This window comes from Dicentrarchus labrax, unplaced genomic scaffold (assembly GCF_905237075.1).
Source record: "Dicentrarchus labrax unplaced genomic scaffold, dlabrax2021, whole genome shotgun sequence".
Taxonomy (NCBI): Eukaryota; Metazoa; Chordata; class Actinopteri; family Moronidae; genus Dicentrarchus; species Dicentrarchus labrax.
In genome coordinates this window covers 21,389,116-21,409,011 of record NW_026136711.1, presented here as the reverse complement: position 1 = coordinate 21,409,011, position 19,896 = coordinate 21,389,116, and the positions used below count along the sequence as shown (strand labels likewise).

Below are 19,896 nucleotides of genomic sequence, written 5' to 3'. Positions count from 1 at the left end.
AAGTGAGGTTTAGTGACCTTCGGTCACATGTTTATCTGTTTCTTTATAATAAAAATGATTCTTCATCTATATTTTATATGTTTAGGAAGAAATAAGTAATAATGAGACTTTGTCTCTGTTTATGGGGTGTTTAAATTCTCATAGTGATAGAAACAAATTATTTTTGTTAGAAAACATTTTGGAAGAAATAATTTGTCTTTTTTAAATTGTTTAAATTATTTATTCAGCATTGCAGGAAAGAATGAGTGAAGTTTTATTTACTAAAGGAATGATGACTGATTAAATACAGGCGCACTATATCAATGTGCATGCAGAGGGTGCAATAGATGTATTAGTGTACATCCAGCACTTTGCTCAGCTGGCACACACCCTACTGAGGAGCGTCTCGCTGCGTTTTATCAGCTTTTTAACAGCTTGTCAAACGGAGTGTCTGCTGCTCGACGGCTCATTTTATTCTACAGCCATCACTTTCAAATAAACTCTGCAGGGACTCCACGGCAAATGCTTGGCAATCGGGGTAGGATACGTCTAATTGCATTTAATGATCCAATGTTAATTAATTAACTGGAGAGACTTGCCTCTTGCCTGTCCGTGTCTCACTTGTTACACTTAGAATATCGTAGCTCCTGAGGTGCCCGTTTAGAAAGAGCCATGAGTCATTTCTGCTGAAATGCAGACTGTAATGATGATGCATGAGTTGGTGACAATGTTAGGGACCATGCTGTGTTCATCGAAGGGCGGTTCCTCCCAGGCTGTGACTGCCTCCATCCGCCGCTATCATCCAACCTCCCGCCGTGGATCGCCTCGTCGGTGGTTCCCAACAGGTGCCGGGCGAAATCACTGGCAAGTAGGTGACATTTGGCAACTTTATTTTTCAGTGTAGTGTAGTGATGTCTTGCTTTTGTTTTGAAGTATCGTTTTCTGCCGCAGAGGGGCGAGCAACTCGACAAAAACGCATACAAAGTAGTCAGAGGTTCACCGTCCCCTGTAGCTGAGACTAAGAGGAATATCTATGTTCAGTGGTGGAAAGTAACCAAGTACATTTACTCATGTACTGCAGGTTAATCTACAATTTTGAGGTGAAAGGTTTATAGAACACAAACAGATTGTTGGAGATTAAACCAGTGGTCTCCTGCTGTTCTTTGCTTGTGATCCCTTATGAAAAGTTTGAGCCTCTTGTCATGTTTCTGATGTCTGAGAGTTGTTGGCAGTTCCAGAGAAATTTTCCCCTCACATGGTTTAATTTAAATTATTGTTCTTGATCCAAAGAGGTATAATAATCCGTTTTACATAAAAGCAATGTTAGAGAAGTAATATGAAAATAGATTTGTGTATTAGAATCCAGTTTGGTGACCACTGGACTAAACTAGTTAACTACATATAAAGAAGATAAAACTAGCTCCACGTTGAGCAGCATCAACAATAAAATGCTGCTCAGGAATACCAATCTTATAATGCAATATAATGTCAGTAACAGGGGACATTATAGTGCAGAGTTCTTTTTTTTCCTTTTCATACTTCAAGTAAGCTTACATTAAGCTCAAACGTATATACTTTTTCTTAAGTAGTGAAAGTATTATCACAAATATTCAGATCTGTTTAATTATTTTATTATGTAGAATAGTATCCAATAAAAATTCAGTCATTCAGGGGTATAGTAAATTAGTATTAACAGCTAAATGTACTTTAAATATCAGGATCACAATGACTTTTATTGGCCAGGTACACATTCAAGGAATTTGACTCTTGTTTTATGTTGTGTTAAATATGAAAATAAAAGCACTCATAATGGCCATTTTCAGGGTATTACACTGTTAAAGCAACATTATGCAAATGTTCTACTTAAAAACAACATCTCAAAATCATGTCGATGCTACACTGACTTGTAATGGGGACAATGGTGCCTCTGTCAATGGCACTCTAAAACCGTACGCAATATTTGTTTTCCTAGGTTGAGGAAGGAATGACCCGCCCAACTCTGCATTACCCAGATATTCTTACCCTAACCCAGCAGTTAGCAGTTAGCAGTGTACCTTGTTTGTGGTGTGTGCGAGACTTAGTGCCATAAAGGATTATACACTTCCTACCTCTAGTGCGAGAGCAGGCCTACAGGGTGCAATATTTATTTCCTAGGATGGCGAAGGAATGACCCATCCTGCTCTGCCCTCAGATTTGCTAATACGTGTTGCCTTCATTGGTTGGGTTGGTTAGGTTTATCAGTCCCTCCAGGAAGTTGCACTGTTTTGGATTGCAACGTGGAAGGCAAATTTTAACCAATCCCGTTAATTTTGTGCGTCCTTGCACTTTTGTCCAATCAACAAAACTTTTCTGCTAATTTGACCAGTCATTGTCGTTTCCCGCACAAAACAGTGAGTCATTCATCACCAAACTTACTTCCTTGTGTCTAGTTGTGAAGGTACAGACCACACGTGAAATGACCGTCTCATATTTACCCTCTGAACTTTTGGTAAGGTTACTTCAAACAGGACGATTTTAGTCTCACTAGAACAAATTTCCCTCTGATGTCCCAGCTCCTCCTCAACTCTATTATTTACAGAGTTTCCTGCAGCGCCAATGTCTCGCCCCAACGGGAGCCAGGCGAGCGGGCAATGGAACAGCATCCTCTACGGACATCATGGCAGAGACAAAGAGACTAAAGAGGAGGTTGACAGAGAGCTCTGTGAAATAAAAGGCTGCAGACGGACGGGGACCTGGCCTTCTGCTGTTGTAAGTAAGTGATATTAGCTGGCTATTTGTCTTGTGTTGTTGCAATGCTTAATATTTGGTTGTATTAGCAAAGTTTCCTGCTCTGTTACTGTACACGTTCCTTGCACCAATAAAGTCAGTTAAAACACAGTTAAAGTCTGTGAATTTGAAGACCACTTTGTGCTGAGTAAGTTTTCACTTAACACTTAGCTCTGTCTCTGACTGTGGCTGGGAGAAATAAATTATCCTTTAAATAAATTCATCTTGACATTCAGCACAATATGTTTTATACCTATTTTATAACAAAAAAACTACAGCCATAAACAAGGTGAAGACAACACCTGCACCTGAAGCTTCTCAGTTTATGTAAAACCATATAAATTGCAGTGTTGGGCAAGTTACTTTTAAAAAGTAATTAGTTACAGTTACTAGTTACTTCTTCCAAAAAGTAACTAAATTAGTTACTCAGTTAAAAATTATAAAAGTAATTAGTTACTTTAGAAAGTAACTATTGCGTTACTTTCAAGTACATTTTTAAATGCTCAGATATGACCCCACCTCCACCCCTCTTTAACAGAACTTAAAATACATGTGCATGTTCAATTATTTATGATAAATCTGAATATTATAATGAAATGGACACTTAATACAATACATTATTAACAGAAACAATGTGCACAAATCTAAACTATTTTAATGTTGCTGTGGGACAAAGTGAGACTAGCCTCCAATCAAATGCCATGTATGTAGATAATATGTTTATATAGTGGATCGATACAAATAACACAATAGATGCTTTGGAACTTTTGATATTTATTCCCCTCAACAGGCCACAACTGGGCAAAATTAAATTATGCTTGTTAAGCACTATACCAAAAATAAATAACAAAGATATAAACTCTTTGTAGTGCAAATAAAACAAAAAAAAAACTTCAGACAATTGGTAGATACACTGTACTTAAAGTATTTTCTTCCTCGAAAAAGTAGAACACTGTAACAATATGAGGTGCTTTCAATCTAACTGAAAAGTACAATGTATATCAAAACTAAAGAATCCAAATATAAACAATAATAATAATAATACATACGAAATAAAAAATACAGCTCCATAAAAATAAATCTCTTTCTCTGGCCATTGACAATCTCACTTCAAGAGGCTGCAGCCAGCCAACAAATAAATCTAAATTAAATATGCTCTTTAAGCAATGTACCAAATTTATTCAAACAACATATACACTCTTTTTAGTGCAAATGTAATAAGATGCAACACAACTCGCCATACCTGTCTCTCGTTGACTGACTCGCTTGTGTTGTTCGTTGTGTGTCCGACTTTGCATGCTTTCGAACACCCACCCAACTCTACCTCTGATTGGCTTACCATGAAATTTTACTCAACCTCAGCCAATGGTCAACATTTATGCGCTTGTCTCGTGCACTGCCCACTAACAAAGGAAGAACAGTAAAAAAAAGTCTTTGCCTCTCGTCTCAGAGATCTAGTTGGTCTGATGAAAAAAACAGCTTGAATTATAGTAATGGGCCGCATTTTTTGGCAGTAATGGTAACATCGTTATTAAGATGGGAAGAGTAATCAATTAGATTACTCGTTACTGGAAAAAAAGTAACGCTGTTAGTAACGCCGTTATTTATAACGCTGTTATTCCCATCACTGATAAATAGGTTCAAAAGATAAGCATATTTATCCATATGTATAGCAGGCTTTCTGTTATTTGCAGTATATTTAAGTTGTTTTATGTCATTCATATGAAACGGCTAATAGCTGGCCTTTAATCCCTGTTAGAAACTATGGATTAGTGATGGGAATCCCAGCTCTCTTTAGTGAGCCAGATTATTGATCATGGCTTAGCTCAGCAATAAGAGTCAGCTCTTTTGGCTCCCAAACCGCTACTGATGTTCTATTAAAGGAGTAACTCATCACTATTATGGATCTCTCAATCCGTGCTATTTTGAGGTATTTGTATGACCGTATCATGACAGTTATGATGATGGTGAATCCAAAGCAGCTCATCATCTGTCCAACTACAGCTGAGGTGAGCAGGAGAGATGAGGTTGCTAGAGCTCCGTGAACCAGTAAACAATGGATGGCAATTGATAGGATTTCCACTTCAGAACAGGATAAACAGAAATCTACGAGATAAAGTTGGCTTAAAAAAAAATAGCAAATTAGATTAGCCTATAGCAGACATCTTCTTACCTGTGACAGTAAGGCTTTTCCTACATCCCAGAAGACCCCACTACAGGTAGAAACTGAGGTCAATCCAGTTAGGATGAGGACACCTACAGTTCCTCCATATGGAGACAGATACTGAAGGTTAAAGTGTTAGATTAGTAGTCTGGCCTGAACAAAACAAACAGACACACAAACATTCAACACAATGTATTTATCAATCAAGGAAAGAATGTGAGGAAATACAGTATCTTGCCTGCCCACATTAAAGGAAAAACTTTACTAGAATAGTAACAGAGAGGAAGATTGTCACACTGTCATCATTCATCACTCTGTTTGAATTACACCATTATCTCCTGTATCTAATGGATTCATATTTAAAGCAAACAGATCAGTACATACATCAATGTTCTCAAAGATAAGGCTAATAATATACTTATTATAAACTTTAAAAGACAGAACACATGTCGTGATTCCAGGGTTGTGTAAAATGAGTTTACTGTAGATCATGTGTTTAAAGCTGAACCTAATTCCTATTCTTTAATCAGGATTAAGCAAATTCCTCCGGACCTGAAAAGTGGAGGGTCTAGCATCTCTATCCGGTCTTAAGATGGATTACTGCCCTTTTTGAGCTTTGGTACTACCTCACAATCCTGTAATCCAATTAGGCCAGGGGTCGGCAACCTGCGGCTCCAGAGCGGCACGCGGCTCTTTCATCCCTCTGATGCGGCTCCCTGTGGCCTTTGAAAATATTTAATGAGTATTTAATTAAAATGTATTTTATTTTTATTTGTTTGTTTTTAAAATGTAATTCTAAATTTGAAGATAATGGTGATCTTGTAAAATCTAAATAATGTATTATTTTTGCAATTTGTAACACAAAAACATTTTTTGTCACTCTTGGGCGCCCGGTTAGCTCAGTGGGTAGAGCTGGCGACCCATGTACCGAGGCTGAGTCCTTGCTGCAGCGGCCCAGGGTTCGAATCTGACCTGTAGCCCTTTGCTGCGTGTCATCCCCTCTCTGTCTCTGCCCCCCTTTCCTGTCTGTCTTCAGCTGTCCTATCAAATAAGGCAAAAAAATACTTATGCTCTTAATATGCGTCACAACCGCCAATGTGCGACACCCGCCAGTGTGCGATTTCTTGAACTTTTCGAACCCCAGGTAGGCCAACTATTGAGGATTCTAAGAAAAGTGTCTGAAGAAAACAGAACGTTCAGTGCTACGTGGGCAGATTCATTTGCTTTCACTGCTGACGAGACTGGTTTACCAGTATGCTTAATATTAGTGAAAAGCTAGCAAACAACAAAAAGTCAAATGTCGCAAGACATTTCCAGAGTAAACACGCAGCCTTTGCTCAAAAATATCCGGATGGAGATGAGAGAAAAAAAGCTGTTTCAGAAGTGATGCGGAAGGTTGATCTGAGCAAAAATCACTTCAAGAAGTGGGTGAAGTCTGCAAATTCAAGTACATATGCTAGTTTTGTAGCCGCTCAGGAAATAGTCAGGCACGGGAGAAGATGGAGAATATATAAAATAATCTTTCATTGAGATTTCAGAACATCTATTCACGGACTTTAAAAACTAGTGAAATTGTGCAGAAAATCAGGGATATGCCACTCTCTGCAAAGACTGTCAAAGACAGAACCATAAAAATGGCAGAAGGCATCACCAGACAGCAAATTAAAGACATCAATTCAGCTGTGGCCTACTCAATTGCCTGTGATGAATCTAAAGACAAAGGTGATATTGAACAAATAGCGCTGTTCTGCCGGTATGTAAACTCTGCTGGTCCACAGGAAGAAATTATTGAGTTGATACCACCAAAAGGCCAAACACGGGGGAGGACATCTGTGAGGCTGTCTTGAATTGTTTAAGAGCCAAAGGAATAAACACCACCCACCTGGTGTCAGTGGCTACTGATGGGGCACCAGGTATGACAGGAGCGCATCAGGGCTTTGTGGCTTTACTGCAGAAGTCGCTGGACAGAAAGCTGCTGACTTTTCACTGCATCCTGCACCAAGAGGCACTGTGTGCTCAAACATTTCCTCCGGAATGCACAGAAGTAATGAATGTTGTCATTCAGATTGTCAATAAAATAATTGCAAAAGGTTTAAATCACCGTCAGTTCCGTTCGTTACTGGACGAGCTGGAAAGCACACACAGTAACAAATTGCTGTAAAAATACTGGATATTTTGCACAGCAATGTACCGTCTTCCATAAATACAGTTGAATACTGTAAATTCTGATACCTTTGAGGAACAAAATATTAACGGCAATCTTACGGTAAAAAGCAGTATTTATTTATTTTTTACAGCAAGCTCCCTATAATCTTACTGTATAATATAGTATTTTTTTTTCCTTTTTCAGTTAACTTTAAATCAGACTTGATCTTCGGTCCGTTTAATAGTTCATCTGAGCAAAATAAAAAATTTAATGAAATTAAAAATAGGCCTACACATCATTGTTTTTATTTGAGATTGAGGACACAATAACAAGAAGATGAAGAATTAGTTTTCATCCGCACTCTTAAACTGACAGCACCAAACTGGATGGAGCACTTGAGGCATCACCTGCTGCTTTCCTCACTGTTCTCTCGTCAACTGCGCAGCGCACCCTCATCCATCCTGTCCCCATGGCTTTCTTAAGAAGGTATATAATCTTGCAAAAGTCAGCATAATGCTGATGTAATTTTGTGTTGGATTAATATTTTATTGACTGTTTTTTGCCGAAAAGATTGAGTCAAAAGTATGTGCCGCACGCTAGCATACGTTACTCTCATTTAGCAACTATGTGGACAAAAGTTTAGCACATTACATAAATTAGCATAAGTTGGCTTGGGCATTTGATTTGTTGTCAGATCTAATTAAGGTGGGCTACAAGGTTCTATTTAACCATTTATTGTTTTACTTTTTCAAGTAAAACGGTTTATGGGAGTTTATAGGGAGAAGCTTGTTATGCAGGTTGATGCAAAAAGCTAAACAGTAGCTTAAAATATGCACTAATGTAATATACAGTAGCTAAAAGTTAGTTGACTAGTTGTTGATGTAATGATTTTTTTTTCTTGAGAGAGTATTTTAAAGATTTTGCTGTGAAGGCCTGTAGTGAAAACATGATAACTTGCAACATATGTGGTAAAACCTGCAGGAATACATTTGCACATGTCAGGCACATGCAAACTCCCAGGTGTTAATTTTTTATTCAATTACTGTGATAGGGTTCCATATTAAATGCAAATGATCTTTACTTACCATACCTAATATCTTATATACTTTCTCTCTTATTACATTTTAGGTGCCTCATTGGGATTAATCCTGAGAGGGGAAGAAAGACCAGCCAGGGGAAGGTGGTGTCAAAGAAGACGGGGAAGCTGGTCCACAAAGAGGCAACAGCGGTGAATCCCCATGTGGCCACTCTACTAAAAATTGTGATGGACTTTGAGTGGGGCTTTATTTAGCCAGTATAGTTCAGTCCATCTGTCTCAGATTTCCAGGTTCATTTTTGGACCCACCATTGTTGAGAGCCAGTTTGATATGTTTAATTGTTATTGTTAATGGTATGTGTGTAATTTAGTTAGCTTTTACTTAGCTTTCTTAGGATTACTGCAACTCCCATGGTGCACTGAGCTCCTCTCTTCCTCTCTCTTTCTGCACTCATTCATGTCCCATTAATGCATGTTACTAACTTCACTTCTTCCCCGGAGTTCTTGTGCATTCTCGTCTCGTAGGTTCTTATCGATCCTGGTGGAGCCTCCTGCCATGGTCCTGCTAGATTGCCATTGCCAATACTGTTGTTACTGTATACCTGTCTGTCTCTCTCTGTCTCTGTCTCTGTCTCTGTCTCTCTCTCTCTCTCTCTCTCTCTCTCTCTCTCTGTCTGTCTGTATGTCTCTCTCTCTCTCTCTCACCCCAACTGGTCGAGACAGACGACCACCCACCTAGAGCCGAAGGATCTGTCCTAGGTTTCTGCCTCTTAAAAGGCAGTTTTTCCTTGCCCTTGTCGCCAAGTGCTTGCTCATGGTGGTACTGTTGGGTCTCTGTAATTAATGTTTTAAAGAGTTCGGTCTAGACCTGCTCTATTTGAAAAGTGTCCTGAGATAACTTCTGTTATGATTTGGCGCTATACAAATAAAATTGAATTGAATTGAATTGAATTGTAAAGATGAACAGCCGTATGTCGTCACCTAAATATATGATAAATATTTTAATTGCCTATTATTTTGCATATATTCTTATTTTTTCATTGTGAAGTGAAATAGTCCTTTTATTATTCAGGTTGACAGCTGACTGCACGCGCCAGTAAAAGGATGACGGCACACAGAGAGAGGACGGCATTTTTGTTTTGTTGCCAGTGGATAATTTAAGTTAGGCGTTTTTTCATAAATACAAGAAGGACTCAAATAGACATTGAGTATTTTACTTGAAAGTAACCTTCAACCCAACGTCTTTTTTTCAGAGTTCTAAATGTTTTTGTTGCATGCAGAAATGTAATTTTGCTTTCTCTGCAGTCGTTCATTGATTTCATAAATGCAACACATTATAGTTTTTTTCATACATAGCATAAAGGCAAAAAAAAAACGTTATATGCAGTGTTATTTCATTTTAAATGTCAAAAGGGTTTTGTGGCTCCCAGTGTTTTCTTTACTGTGGGAAACAGGTCCAAATGGCTCTTTGAGTTGTAAAGGTTGCCGACCCCTGAATTAGGCGAAGAAGCTCTACAGAACAACTGAAGATGGCGTGGGAAGGAGGAATTGTGCCCAATGGCACAGAAGGCAGGAACTTCTACATCCACATGTCCAACAGGACTGGGATTGTTAGAAGTCCTTTTGAATACCCGCAGTATTATATGGTAGATCCATGGATCGACAAGATTCTAGCTTTCTACTTGTTTTTCCTGATCTGCGCTGGAACTCCCATCAATGGTCTGACATTGTTCATAACAGCTCAGAACAAGAAGCTTCGTCAACTACATCCTGGTCAACTGGCTGTGGCTGGGCTGATCATGTGTCATCAATTCTTCTCTTAACGGCTACTTCATTCTTGGCCCCACTTTCTGTGCTATTGAGGGATTCATGGCTACACTTGGAGGTAAGAAAGAGGGAAGTTCTCTCTTCAGTGTGTCTCTTAAATGTGTGTGGAAAAATCCATTGCACAATATGAACTATTATCTTCTCTTACCTTTCTCTGTGCAGGTGAAGTCGCTCTCTGGTCACTGGTTGTCCTGGCTATTGAGAGATACATCGTTGTTTGCAAACCAATGGGTAGCTTCATGTTCAGTGGAACTCATGCTGCTGCTGGAGTTATTTTCACCTGGATCATGGCCTTCTCATGCGCTGGCCCCCACTGTTTGGCTGGTCCAGGTGATTCACATTTGTAGTTGCCAGTTACTTACAACAAATATGACTACATTTTTTTACCTGGCAGAGAAGATTTAAAAACTTTGAAAACAACTCATAGGACTTAGACTTAAGAAAGTGATGAAATAAGGGATAAAATGAGGTTGGTAGATACCTTAGAGCAGAGCTTGTTTTATGGCTAAAGTCTAAATGATTTGCTCTTCTTAAACCTCACACAGGTACCTTCCTGAGGGCATGCAGTGCCCCTGAGGACCCAACTACTACACCTGGCTACAGGCTTCAACAATGAATCATATGTCATCTACATGTTTGTTGTTCACTTCTTGGTTCCCATCTTTGTAATTTTCTTCACTTAGGGAAGCCTTGTGCTGACTGTCAAAGCTGTAAGTGAAGTTTAAGTACATGAAAGGTTCAATTTATAGCCAAACGTCAAAGAAATAGAATTATTCTGTTGTTGCTTTTCTTTTGAAACTCAGCAAAACGGTCTGTGTTGTGGATTCTGGTTATGTTTTCTGGTCTGAAACTCTTTAGGCTGCAGCCCAGCAGCAGGAGTCAGAGTCCACTTAGAAGGCATGGGAAGTGACACGTGTGTGTGTCTTGATGGTCTTTGGCTTCCTGATGCATGGGTACCATATGCCTCTTTCACCGGTTGGATCTTCCTGAACAAAGGAGCTTCCTTCACTGCCATGACAGCAGCTCTTCCCGCCTTCTTTGCAAAGAGCTCAGCACTTTATAATCCTGTTATCTATGTGCTCTTTAACAAACAGGTCAGTACAACATGTTTTCTTGTTTCTAGTATTTGCCTTTTCTTTATATAATCCTGAACCATGCACTCGTTTCTGAATTTGCTATCTTTGCTCTCTTTTTCAGTTCCATAACTGCATGCTGAGCACTGTTGGAATGGGTAGCATGGTGGATGATGAGACCTCAGTGTCTGCCAGCAAGACAGAAGTGTCTTCTGTCTCTTAAATATAGAGACATTTCCCTATACCTGGACATTTTACTGTCTACTGACCTGGAATAGTTCTCGATGTGGATTGAGGGAAGTTCAGGGACGTCTGAACCACTTGACCAGTGATGGACGCAGCTCTAGGAGCAAACTCATGAACTGCATTTTCTTTTTTTTTTTTCATTTAAAGGATGTTGAAAAGTGTCAGTCATGACGATGTGAATTCATAATCATTGCAAATAATGGCAACATCTGTGAACAAATGTATGTGGATGCTCAGTTTGACTTTCCCCTGTTGTCAGAGGCAGAGTTTAAGATATTTGGCACCATTAAATCTACATAACCTCCTTAAAGAACATATGGTTTGAATTATTTTCCTTAAATCAGTGGAAACACATTTTATACTGTATTTTCAAAATGGGCAAATACAGACATGGTAAAACAAAATTTTTGTCTTGTTGAGTTGGATAAGAGTGTTGCAAGTCTTGTTGACCTTATGTACATTGGCATAGAAATAGTTTTATGTTGAATGCAGAAGAAAACAGGTAAAAGACCAAATTAGCTTACATGGCGGTGGTGGGAATTGACTTGAGAAACAGTTTTGATGTTGGTATTAATATAAAATAGGGGCGGGATGTAACAGGATAGGGAGGGGACAATGTGCTGAAAAATATAATACAGCAACCGACGTGACAGCATTTTTTTGCTGTGTTTCCAGGAGGACTGTGGACAGAAAGAGAGGTAGTCAAGACCCAAACTAAATTGTTGTTCCCCAATGTGATTCCTGCATTGAGCTTTTAATGATCCACAAGTGAGTGAATAAGATTACAAATTGAGCGGCAACTCTTTTTGAGTAGAAAGTCCAATATACATTGAATTTATTTTGAGAATCAAATCCAAAAGGCTTTCCTTTTTTTTAAATCCCAGGTTTAAACCCAACAAAATGTATTAAATTGTTTATCAGTGGGTTTTTATAACAAAAATGACAGGGGAGATAGCAAGGTGAAAAGAAAAGAAAACCATGTGCAGCAGTGGATGATATAGGTACTCAGATCATTTATTAAAATAAAAGTACCACATGTAAAAATATTAGTATTTATGTCCTGCAAGACATACTATCTACTATACATACTATCATCTGATTTACAGTACCTACTATTGGACACATTCATCCATAATAATGTATATATAGTAAATTACATATAATTGTAGGACTATCATACCTGTTGTATGGAAAAACTGGGTTAATAGTAACTACAGCTGTCAAATAAATGTAGTGGAAAGTACAATATTTCCCATTAAATGTAGTAGAGTAGTACAGGACAATATCGTGTAAGCTTCTAAAGTAAAGAAGAAGTACTTGAAAACTGTAGTACAGTAGGCCACTTGTGTATTTACTTTAAATCTGCCCTTCTGAGATAATATCCCATCAGCAACATAATACACGATAGCACCTTGCTTCCACCAACATACATATAGCCTATTTTTTTTTAACTCAGAGGAACACTGTCTGAGGACCACTCCACAATCCCCCCGACTAGAACAGAAACCTGCTGAAAAAATGGTTTGTTTGTAACATGAACTATAATTTCTGAAGAAAAAAAATTGTTGCAGCATTTGTTAGCAGCATAAATTAACTATGGTACAGTACAACTAAATATAGTGAAATTGGTTACAAAATGATAAAGTGACATTTGTTCAGGGCACAGTGTCTCCACTGTCCCTCTCACGACCGGAGGTAGATGACTTATAGAGTCTGATGGCCACAGGAAGAAAAGACTTCCTCTGGCGTTCTGTGTTACACCGGGGGGGGGGATGAGTCTGTTGCTGAAGGTGCTTCTGCTCAAGGTTAGCACCTGGTGGAGAGGGTGAGGGTTGTTGACCAGTATGCTGTGCAGTTTACACAGCATCCTCCTCTCAGACACCACCAACAAAGAGTCCAGTTGGGCCCCCAGGAAGGAGCCAGCCTTCCTGGTGATCCTGCTGATCTTGTTAGCATCTGCTGCCCTCAGCCTGCTGCCCCAGCACACAACAGCAAAGAAAATGGCACTGGCTACCACCGACTGGTAGAACATCCTCAGCATGATGCTACATATGTTGAATGACCGGAACCTCCTCAGGAAATAGAGTCAACTCTGGCCCTTCTTGTAAACAGCGTCAGTGCTCTTTGCCCAGTTCAGTTTGTTATCCAGGTGTAATCCTGGACAACATCCACAGTCACACCGTTGATGGAGATGGGTGCGGGGACAGATTTCCTCCTGCGGAAATCCACCACCAGCTCCTTAGTCTTGGTTGAGTTGAGATGCAGATGGTTAGTTGCACACCACTCGACGAAGGTGTCCACAACACCCCTGTACTCCTCCTCCTTCCCCTCACTGACACAGCCAAAAATTGCAGAATCGTCCGCAAACTTCTGCAGGTGGCAGGACTCAGAGAGGAACTGAAAGTCTGAGGTGCACAGGGTGAACAGAAAGGGGGAAAGAACAGTTCCCTGTGGAGCCTGTGGATCAGCTGGGCTTTGGCTTCTATTTAGGATCAGTGATGATAAACCCACTGCACTACCTTTTTTTACTCTATGGTTTAGGTACAATAGAGGTAATCTACCTATAAATTGTTTGTACCAATATTTGTATTTACACGTTTCCACTGCCCCTCTATTTTTTCTTGTTGCCTCATGCTTCTAATATATGATTTTTTTCACTACAGTATTGTGATTCTTCAGATATTTAATTTGAATTGGCCAAAAACAATTATGTATTAACAATTTCTCATCTGATTTTTAATATATATATATATCCTACTATCATGTTACTTTTAAGCTCTAAAAGACGTTTTTGCCAAAATGTAATTTCATTGTATAAAATCTGCACTGCATATGCATCTTTGTAAAGTGCTCCTGCTTTTTAAAGTTACTGTACTTGTATCTATTAGGAAGTGTTGTGCAGTTCAGAATGTCTCTGTCCAGGTTTGAGTATGTATGCTACACAGTAGAGAGTAATGTGATGTTGGAATCATTACATAAGACAAAATGTATTTTTTTCCTTTGTCACCTATTTAAAAAAATAAAAGTAATAGTTACTCATTAACAAATACAAATCACTGGTCCATGCAAGGCTAGCTATAGGAAGTGTGATATCAAAAAACCTAAAAGCTCACATCAAATCATAATAAAATATTTGAAATGTTCAGTTTCCAGCTAAAACCAAGTATGAACTGAACTTTGTAAATTAAAAAACAAAAAACTAAACAGAGAGAGCAGCAACAACCAACACACATTTTCATGCATACATTTAATAACTTTTTTTGGTTTATAAAATATATACAAAATATTATTACAGAGGCCAACAAATTTGCTAAGCTCTCCATGTCATAAATATACACAGGTGATTCTTACCCCACTCCACCCCACATTCAAACATACCATCACCATGACTACAAGAAAAGACGAGGATACAACCTTCAGACATGTTTTGCTTGATTCTCTTTCAGCTGTGGCTGTTGGAGTCCAGTTTTTTTTGTCACAGATGCACACAAATGAAGCAATAAATTCCTATCATAGGTCTATGTTGACATTAATGTCCATCTGGCTAGTTTAATTTCAAGACAGCCATTCAGAATCCAGAAGACGTCAGGAAGGAGAATGTCCAGAGCTGTGAGGAAGTTGTTATTCTTAAGAGACATAGGTCTGTCTTACTGGTTGATACTGAGGTCTCATCTTTAACCATGCCAACTGCAGAAAGCATGCCATTACGGAACTGAAAAGGAAGGAAACATACAGAGGTAAGTTATGAAAGAGAGACTAAATATCACCGTAACTTCAGAATTATAATTAATTTGTATCTAATATCAATGAGTATGTGAGCACTATGTTTGCTTCTACTGCTGGTTTCAGACAAAAGAACAATTTCTGATCATGGTTTACACCTTATAACACCTTATAATAAAAATAAATTAATAAATAAATGTATAAGGAGTACACAAAATATTCAATCATAGTTTATAACGGCAGGATAATGTAGTTTTAATGACATTTCTAATGTCCAGTATTTGTTAGCAGTTAGACATGTTCTATATTATTACAGCAGCTTTTTTTTTTACTATATTGCCATTCATTATCTGTTAATACAGCCACCTCCACTTGACACTGTTGACGGAAGTGTTATAGTTGTGACATTTATAACTTCTGCTTAAAACTATATTATATTATAGTGTGTTATAAACTATTTATTATATGATTTTATATTGCTAATAAGTGCTAAAGAGGGAAACATTAATGTTTGCTGTCACAGGTTTTGTATTATCAATAATGGTGGTCAGCGATGAATAAAAACTTTAATCAGATATTCAGGCTACACAGTCATTGTCATTGTCAATCTGATAAATCACCCTTCATAAAGGTTTTAGTAATGGTTAATAAATAATTTACTAATGTTTTATGCAACAGTTGTAATGCATGTTGTGGCTAATGTTCATCCTCCTCCAGGGCACTTGATTTGTCTTTTTCGCTCTTTAGTTCATCAGGAAGACTCATGTATCATTTGACCTTTTGGAAAGGTGCTGCAGAGCATTTGGACCAAAATTATTTATTAACAACCATTAACTATTACAACTTCAGACTTAGTTGATTACTTTTAACATTTATAATTGCAGATTACACGTGTCACTTCCCTCTCAGCTTTCTGAGTGGATGCTGAGTCCTGCTGCTGTGAGGCTGCCTGTGATGTGTTGAACAGCAGAGCAGGAAGGTTAGTAGGACATACCTGTCCTAGTACAATATGTCAATTTTATCCAAAACGATAGATAGATAGATAGATAGATAGATAGATAGATAGATAGATAGATAGATAGATAGATAGATAGATAGATAGATACTTTATTTATCCCAAGGGAAATTCAAGTATCCAGTAGCATACAAAATACAAAACATACATTAAACATACATTAGACTAAAATTAAAATCCCTAACCTTAAGAATAGAATTAAAAATAAAATAGAAGATAAAATATAAAGTATTATATATATAGTTGGGCTGGGCGATAAATCGATTTTATCGATTAATTCGAATTTGTAGTTAAACTTTATTATTACTATATTTTACTATATTTATTTTTAGTTAAAATCAGTTTTCTCTTGAACTTCCACAACACCGGCGCTCCCTTTGGGCTCCCGTAGGTCAGAGTGCGCTGACCCCTCCCCCGCCTCTCCACAGATAAACACAACATGGCAGCAAGCCAGGATGAGCTTGTCCCCAAAAAAGGCACAGTGTCGTCGGTTGTTTGGAACTGGTTTGGTTTTGTGGCGTCCGACAGCGAACAAACCACGACCCATTGCAAAGTTTGTTTGAAAGCTGTTGCAACCAAAGGTAGCAGTACTACGAATTTATTCCAGCACCTCAAGCAGAGGCATGCAGCCAAGTGGGAGAAATGTTGCTCTCTGCGGGATATACAGTCCACAAACACCCGCTAAAAAACAAACAAAAAAATCGATTAAAATCGTAAATCGGGTTTGGTGTGAAAAAATCTGAGATTTTATTTTTAAGCCATATCGCCCAGCCCTAATATATATATATATATATTATATAAAATTAACAGAAGCTACAATAAACGGTGCAAACAGTAAACAGTGCAAATGGAAGTAAAGCAGTGCAAACGGAAGTAAGTAAAACAGTGCAAATGGATGTGCAAAATACAGATAGAAATTGTCCATTGTCTATTGTCTGTTGTCCTCCCTGCCTTTACTGAGAGCTGTTGTACAGTCTGATGGCCAGGGGGACGAAAGAGTTTTTGAGTTTGATGGTGGAGCTGGACTGGGACAGCTTTCTGCCACTGAACACACTCCTCTGCCTGGAGAAGGTGTCGTGCAGAGGATGGTGGGTGTTGTCCAGTATCGACAGCAGTTTGTCCAGGATCCTTCTCTCTGCCACTATCACCAGAGAGTCCAGCTCTGTGCCCACTACTGAGCCAGCTGTCCTCACCAGTCTGTCCAGTTGACCGGCGTCTCTCTTCTTGCTGCTTCCTCCCCAGCAAACCACAGCATAAAAGAGCACGCTGACCACCACAGACTGGTAAAACATCTGCAGCAGTTTTTTGCAGATGTTGAAGGACCCCAGCCTTCTCAGGAAGTACGTCCATATTTGCTGTCCAGTCCAGCTTGTCGTCCAGCTGCAGCCCCAGATATTTATAGGTCCTGACCACCTCCACATTGACCCCCCCCCACCGATGGACACGGCTTGGAGATGTGGTTTCTTCCTTCTGAAGTCCACCACCATCGCCTTGGTCTTGGAGGTGTTCAGCTGCAGATGGTTGGACCCGCACCACCTCACACCACCGCCACAGACATCATAAAAATCCCTGACCACGAACCATTTCTTGTTCACGCCACTAAAATTGGTAACGTGAGATATATCCTGTGCCACAAGGAGCGTTGCACTCCCTAGCCTTCTCTAGGAAAGATAAAGAAAGCATGCCAGAATTTTTGATGAGGTGTAAAGATGTATGGATAGAGATCGCAGGATCTCACCCTAGTAGAGATAAGATGCAAACATCACTTTTTCGAAAAGCCATCCTAGATGGAATGCCAAAAGCAGTGCAAGGTCAGATGGGAGCAGATCCCGATCTACAGGGATGTGACACTGAAAGATGGGAGAAGCACTTGACACATTACGTACGGGGAGAGGATGGGAAACAAAAGGACAATGATTCTGAGCTTAACAGTAACGCAGCACAGCTAGTAAAATTACAACTAGAGAATGAGCGCCGTAAGCTAACTGAAGCTAAGGAAATAACAAAATCAAACACTCAAATGTTACAACAGCCACCGCAGCAGGGCTGGCTGGCCCCGCAGCAACCATGGACTCCTCCTACTCAGGCGTATTCGCCCACGCAGCAGGATCTGCGTGGGCGATACATGGGGAGGGGAGGGTATAGAGGGCGTGGGAGGGGCATGACACGACCACCCGTAGGCCAGTGCTGGTCATGTGGCCAGCAGGGGCATTTTGCTCGCAGTTGTCAGTGGTACCCACCCCAGGATAATTATGCACCGGGATATGGTCAACCACAGCAGGGATATGGCCCACCACCACGTCATCCTCCCCCTCACCAAGTACCCAATATTGCTGCAGCCCCTAGAGGACAATACCCCTCAGTAAACACCCGCAACGAGTCTGACCGGTTTCCCCCTCCAGATTAGGGACAGGGCTTCCCCTCTCAGGAATACTGAAGAGGCCCGGGAACCCCTGACATAGGGCTGGCAGATCCCTATTTGTCACTAAATTTTTTGGAACACAATTTGCCTTTTTTGGTGGATTCTGGTGCGAGATACTCTACATTGAACTGCAAAATACCAGAGTCTAAACTAACCACTGACACTGTTGATATGACTGGATTCTCGGGACAATCTAATAATCTGCCTTTGACTTCCCCTCTGCCCACAAAAGTGGCAGGACAGACTTTCACACATCAATATGTGGCATCTCCTAAATGTCCAGTGAATCTAATGGGAAGGGATTTATTGGTGAAGAGTGGAGCTTCTATTTTGTGCAGGTTATCGTGGTTTTTCCGAATGGACAATCATTCAACTGCTCGGTGAGCAGAATCAGCTCGCTCACACAGATGTTTTTGGCTCAAGATAACACACCGGGTGCTGAGGGACAGTGGGCCAACATATACTGGGGACTGGTGCAGCCAGAAACAGAAAAGGGGGGTGGAGCACACTCACTGTACACTGCATGGAAGCCATGGCTGCACATGTTGCATCCGTACGGTCCTCCTCCTGACCCCCTCCACATCACGTTGTTTTATGATCGAGATGAGAACTGGGTGTATCATGAGGCGTTTATGGCAGTGGAAGGCACAGAAACACAGGTGATGTCAGATTGTTTGTTTGCGGGGCCCGAGGGGGTTGTAGCGGTGGTGTCTCTGAGTGAAGATTTGTCTCAACACTATGAAATGACAGACAAAGCTGCTCCTCATATCTCTCTAGCTATACATTCAGATCATCAAGCAAAAGAATTGGGGCCCATGACTAAGAAGTTGTTACAAACTTCTGACTGGCTTCATACCAACTTGCCAAATGTAATGTATTCCCCATCAGAAAAAGCTTACAAAATCTCCCAAGTGACCCATGATTCTGTCCTCCTGGAGCACAAACAAATTAAAAGATTTCATGGGAGAGCAAAAACTGATCACCCAAATGCTAATACAATGTTAAACAACACTCACTGTGGTCCCAGGGGCCTACAGACGTTGGATTTTGTTCCACAGTAACTCCTATTTCGTTTGATTTACTGCCTACATCAAGACCTATCTGGCAAAAACAGTATCCTCATAAACCAATAGCTGAAAAAGGCATTGCAGATACTATCAATGGTCTATTAGAAACCGAGGTGCTAATAGACAGCAAAAGTGAATGGAACACCCCCAATACTACCTGTTGAGAAACAAAACACAGGCAAGTTCCGCATGGCACATGATCTACGTTGCATAAACAACATTGTTGCCACTCCAACATTATCTGTACCGAACCCATACATAACAATGTCGGCTGTAAATCCATCACATCAGTGGTTCACCTGTATAGATTTGGCAAATGCTTTTTTCTGCCTGCCCTTGGACTCGGCACTTAAACACATTTTCTCGTTCACATACAAAGGCCGTCAACTAACCTATAGCAGATTGCCACAGGGCTTTGTGTTGTCACTTGGC

The 19,896-nt window shown here is 39.8% G+C and overlaps 2 protein-coding genes and 1 pseudogene across 14 annotated transcripts in view; 2 read left to right on the top strand and 1 right to left on the bottom strand.

Moving 5' to 3' along the window:
• Positions 1 to 19,896, top strand: part of LOC127371757 (sodium- and chloride-dependent GABA transporter 2-like) — a 143,384-nt gene that overhangs the window by 13,633 nt on the left and 109,855 nt on the right. The gene's annotated exons all lie outside the window — the stretch shown is intronic.
• LOC127371756 (green-sensitive opsin-like) overlaps positions 1 to 19,896 on the bottom strand; it is a 146,216-nt gene that overhangs the window by 41,334 nt on the left and 84,986 nt on the right. Inside the window, exon 16 of one of the 8 annotated variants that reach the window (XM_051414794.1) lies at positions 15,811 to 15,909. The exons of the other annotated variants lie outside the window; for them this stretch is intronic. Coding sequence (XP_051270754.1) covers positions 15,826 to 15,909 — 84 coding nt within the window. The 3' untranslated portion in view covers positions 15,811 to 15,825. Of the gene's footprint in view, positions 1 to 15,810; positions 15,910 to 19,896 lie in introns of those variants that run through there. 8 annotated transcript variants of the gene reach the window in all.
• On the top strand, positions 344 to 11,550 carry LOC127371764 (green-sensitive opsin-like; annotated as a pseudogene).